Raw genomic sequence first — 5,255 nt, 5'->3', positions numbered from 1 at the left:
TCACTTTCGTTGCTTGGCTGGACGAATAAGTCGAATAGGCACACAACCCTCATCGTTACCCCCAACAGATGGACCTGAACCGCTTGAAAGTTCCTTTCCCTCGTCAAGGCACTTAAATTAATCATTTATTAGATTAATAATTAAAAAATATAAGAAAAATAAAAGCGATAATAAGGCATTCGCCTCCAATACTTACCTCTAAATCATAACAACCTGAAATGTCACTTTCAAAGTGCATTGCTGGCTCGCAGACATCTTCCGTGCCTTGCACCGCTACTGGATGCATTACTGCAATAATCCGTTCATCTAGATCAGTTAAATCCTTAATGCCAACGGACGCATTTCCAGTCAGTCCCATTGCATGTTTATAGTCCTGTACTTTCTTCTTGCTTTTGGATCTAAAATTAAACAATGGAGTTTTTTTATTTACAATTTTTCAATATAGTTTCTACAACTATAAAATTAAAAGCAACGATGTTATTTTACATGTTTTTATGTATAATTCTTTTATATATATATATATATACATATATTATTAACTGTTAATATATCTTATTTTAATTTTTAACTACTTACTTCATGTTGACCCATGCCTTCTTCCAACCATTGGCATCTTTAACTGCTCCACCAACGGCATTTAAAATAGCAGCTAGAGAGCTCCACTGTTCATTAAGACTTCGCGCACCATGATCTGACACAAATCTGTCATGAGCGAAATCTTTATGCTCTTCCATATGCTGGACCAGCACTTGTTTCTGCTCCTTGCTTATTCGTTTTGACTTTAAGTCCACGAATTCCATCATAAATATCTAAAAATTAAATAATAAATAAAATATATTAAATCTTATATGTATTAATATGTATATAATTATTCATTTTGTTCACTGTTTCACTTGGAATTCATTTATTTTTGGTACAAAAATAAAAATATGAAAAATAAAATACATTTGTTTACATTTGCTGAACACCAAACGCACTCTCACTATATTACTGCCACAAAATTTTTGTAATATTAATTTTTTTTTTCATTTTACTTTAAATGCAAAATTTATTTCTATCACAATTACTTTATTAATAAATAAATATGAATATTATACTAAATACATACAAAATAATTGCTCAATTTGTTTAAAAAATAATATTTTCACTTTAAGCGACAGCAAAAACCTAGTCGCCAAAAACAATCAAATTAGGAGAAATTTTAGTCGTTTTTAACGAAATTTAGCGATTACCAATTTAGCAGAATACGAAATTTGGCGATTTAGCGATTTATCCGGAAAAATCAGCTGTTTTTGAAAGTTGAGAAAATTAGCGAATAGAAATTAAGCGCAACGAGTTAGCAGAATCGCAAAAATCGCTAAAATGCATTTAAAGAATTTTAGCGATGAAGTTTTAGCGATAGCGATTAGTGGAATCGGCCTGCTGGTTTGTTACAGAAAACATACAAAGCATGCTGAGAGTATTTGTTAACCGCTGTCTCCGCAGAATTTTACGTATCTTCTGGCCAAACAGAATATCAAATCATGATCTTTGGATCAAAACAAATGTTAGAGATGTCAATCTTGAAATTCGTAAAAGAAAATTTGGATGGATCGGGCATATACTTCGAAAAGCTCCCACCGAAATTTGTCAACAGGCGTTGGTATACAACCCGTAAGTTAGGAGAGGAAAAGGTCGTCCAAAAACAATATGGAGAAGGTCAACGTTGAATGAAATAAACACCATTTTGCAGGAAATCTTTTAACGAACTTAGAGCAATAGCTCGGCAGCGTAATAACTGGAAAGCATTTGTAAATTCTATAATATAAATTTGATGTACTTAAAATGTTCTTTGTAATTAAACTAAATTTATAATTTTGTTAAAATATAAATATGTCCTAATAATAAAGGTGGAAATGTTAAAATTCTTCCAAATGACTATGTAACCATCTTAGAAAGCCACATTACAGATCGAAACTTTTATGTCAAATATAAAAACAATTACTATTCAATCAAGAAAGCCAATGCTGGAATTCTCAGGGAAGTGTTTTAGGCCCGCTACTATACCAGATTTAAACAGCAGACATGCATTGCGGAAAATTACAATGCAATGACAGCAACTTTTGCGAATGGCACAATATTTTCGGCACATAAAAACATCTCTAATGTAACCGAACAACTACATTGAACTTTAAACAAAACAAAAGACTGGTTCGACAAATGGAAAATTAAAATTAATGGAGACAAAACATCGCAAGTCATTTTCACAGCACAACGAAAATTCTCGTCCATACCGATAATACTGAATAATACGCAGATCCCATTTAAATATTAGTTAAATACCTGGGCATACATCTCGATAACAAATTTGCACATAATTAAAAAGAATAAGTGAATGAAAGAAAAATGCATTGTTTTTCTCAACTGGCTTCTAAGCAAAAAATTTAAAATCTAAGAAATAAAATACTTTTGTATAATGCAATTATTAAGCCCATTTGGACTTATGGTAGCCAAATTAGGGGAACATCAAAAAAAATCCACCAGCGCCAAGATAGCAACGATGCTAAGAGGTCCAAACCAGAAATTTTTAAACTTCATTTTATTAAATACAATCTATTCTATTCATGAATAATAAGTACTACTTATGGCAATAACAATATATGATTGGCATGTACGGGACTACCCAGTGGTAATCACCGCCTTATGAAGAATTACAATTTCTAGAATCTGTTCGGCAAATCAGAAGTTGCGAAGCGTAGTAATCTACGAATGTTAAAAGTATCCCTCGTTAGGCCTGCGGCAAGGGGGTTAGGATGAACTACCAGTCGTGAGTGATAGTTGCTGCTTATCTGCTGTATTGACTCGTACATAGTACGGATGCCAAAATCATGATTAAGACGTTATTCGGGATAAACCATGGGGCGTCGGCGCAGATACGTAGTATTTTTGATTGAAACCTCTGAATCATATCTAGGTTTGACTTTGCTGCTATACCCCAGATGGGTATACCGTACGTCCAGATTGGCTTGAAGACGACCTTGTATAAAAGTATTTTATTTTGTAGCGATAATTTGGATTTGGGATTAAGTAGCCAGTAAAGTGAGCGTAACTTTAGTCCTAACTGCTTCCGTTTTGTAAAGATGTGGCGACGCCAATTTAGACGACGATCAAAATGTACACCTAGATATTTGGCGTTTTCAGCTTGCGGCAATTCACGGCCATTCAGTCTACCGGAAGGGCAGGTACCGTGGCGGAGTGTAAAAGTAGTTTGAACTGATTTGTTATCGTTAGCTTCAATGTGCCAAATGTCTAGCCATGCGTTGACATCGTTCAGATTACTTTGCAAAAGTTGTGAAGCTACAACAGGATTTGCGTGTTTCGCCATCACTACAGTATCATCCGCAAATGTTGCAGTGTATGTTTTAGCGCTGAGTGGGAGATCTGCTGTGAACAGAGTATATAGAGTAGGACCCAACACACTTCCTTGGGGAACTCCAGCCTCTATTTGAAAAAGTTCAGTGTGACAGCTATTCATTTTAACCATAAAGTGCCGATCTAGTATATATGATTTTAAGACGGAGAAGTAGCTATGCGGGAGTTGTAACTTTAATTTGTAGAGAAGTCCAGTGTGCCATACTTTATTGAATGCTTGTGTTATGTCGATAAAGGCTGCTGTGCAGTATTCTTTATTTTCCAATGCAAGTCTTGCAAAGTTGTATACTCTATTTACTTGTTCAATAGTAGAGTGATGTTCGTGAAACCCGAATTGGTGGTTGGGAATCAGATATCTATTTTCGATAATTGGCTTTAGACGTTTTAGGAATACTCTCTCAAATACTTTTGATAACACAGGAAGTAAGCTGATCGGTCTGTAAGATGTTGCAAGTTCGATAGGCTTACCGGGCTTTGGAATTAATATAATTTGAGCGACTTTTCATTGAGCTGGGTAGTGTTCACAGGTGCAAATTGCATTGAACAATTGGTTTATGAATTTAAAACCCACATCTGGTAGCTCATGTAGCACCTTTCCGGTTATCAGGTCATATCCTGGAGCTTTTCTGGTTTTAATTTTGTTTTTTATGACCCACTTTAATTCACGAGTCAAAGACCTAGGAATAGGAAAGTCTAATTGATGCGGTGTGTGAAGAAAAGCTTCAACTTCAGAGTCTTTCAGATTATTTTTAGAGCAGCGTGGCTGAAAGACTTTACCAAGATACACTGCAAAAGTTTTCGCTTTATCAGCATCAGTTTTAGCCCATTGCCCATTACTCATCTTTATTGGTGGTATATGCGATGTTGGTGCATTAAGTATGCGTGTGGCTTTCCACAAGGAGTACTCAGTGGCCTCAGAGGGAGACAAGCTTGCTAAGTAAGTTGCAATGCTTGCATTTTTTCTTGCCTCTAGATTTACTTTGAGTTTTTTAGTGGCTACATTCAGGCGCCTCTTATCGTTAGGATCTCTCGTCATCTGCCAAACCCTACGTAATTTACGTTTTTCAAGTAGTTGTTCTTTGATATCCTTGTCTAGATGTACAGTCCTACAATTCTGTGTAGACGAAATTGCAGACCAAGCTGCCTTTTGTACAATTTTGTTGAATTGTTCTACTGCGGCTTCAATGTCATGATTAGTTTTAAGAGGAATATGTGTCGAGAGGTGTTCGCTAATGTAACTACGGAAAATAGCCCAATCAGTTCTTTTGTTGTGAAGTCTTAGTTCTGGAGTTTTTAGGACGATATTCGAATGAATTTCTAACAGAAGAGGAGAGTGGTCAGACGAAAGATCTAATGACGACCGCAAGGTCAGATTATTTATGGGTACGCCCTTGCAAATGCAAAAGTCAATGACATCTGGTGTTTTATTTAGATCTGTCGGGCAGTAAGTGGGTTCACCAGTAGATAGGTGAAATAGGTTGCTTTCTTGTATCGTTTTTAATAGCTCGCGTCCTCTGGGTGTTATTAATCTTGAGCCCCAATGAGTATGCTTGGCGTTAAAGTCACCTGCTGCTACGAAATTGGGCCCGAGCGTTTTGAAATAATTTGCGAATTGATGACTTTTAATTGGTTGATTAGGTGGACAGTATATAGAGGCAATAGTTATTTCACCATATATATCTCGTACTGATATGGCTGTTGATTGCAGATAGTCTTCATTGTGATTGGTGAGAAATGAGTGGTCAACATTATTTTTTATGATTATTGCTGCGCCACCACGGGCGTTACCAGAAGGATGGTTTGCGTTGTACATTGTGTAATATGGAAGCCTCAGATAACTTCTT

At 35.9% G+C, this 5,255-nt stretch overlaps 1 protein-coding gene across 1 annotated transcript; it reads right to left on the bottom strand.

Annotated features, from left to right (window-relative positions):
* Positions 1-3,364, bottom strand: LOC119665692. Its single transcript, XM_038074924.1, has 4 exons — positions 3,158-3,364; positions 577-809; positions 197-398; positions 1-111 (listed from the first exon to the last, which is right to left on the bottom strand). Exons 1-4 carry the CDS (start codon positions 3,362-3,364, stop codon positions 1-3), a joined length of 753 nt encoding a protein of 250 aa, XP_037930852.1.
* Positions 3,365-5,255: the final 1,891 nt, after the last annotated feature.

The sequence above is a fragment of the Teleopsis dalmanni genome, chromosome 1 (genome assembly GCF_002237135.1).
Source record: "Teleopsis dalmanni isolate 2A chromosome 1, ASM223713v2, whole genome shotgun sequence".
NCBI lineage: Eukaryota > Metazoa > Arthropoda > Insecta > Diptera > Diopsidae > Teleopsis > Teleopsis dalmanni.
The sequence above is the reverse complement of the archived record's forward strand: the minus strand, read 5'-3'. Positions and strand labels throughout refer to the sequence as shown.

What these genes read in the sequence shown, in the direction of transcription:
- LOC119665692 (XM_038074924.1), bottom strand. Translation starts at nt 3,364, where the DNA reads ATGGCGAAACACGCAAATCCTGTTGTAGCTTCACAACTTTTGCAAAGT. An exon ending in AAAACGCCAAATATCTAGGT is followed by an intron (nt 810 to 3,157) that starts GTACATTTTGAT and finishes TTTAATTTTTAG; the next exon opens with ATATTTATGATGGAATTCGT. An exon ending in AAGGCATGGGTCAACATGAA is followed by an intron (nt 399 to 576) that starts GTAAGTAGTTAA and finishes GTTTAATTTTAG; the next exon opens with ATCCAAAAGCAAGAAGAAAG.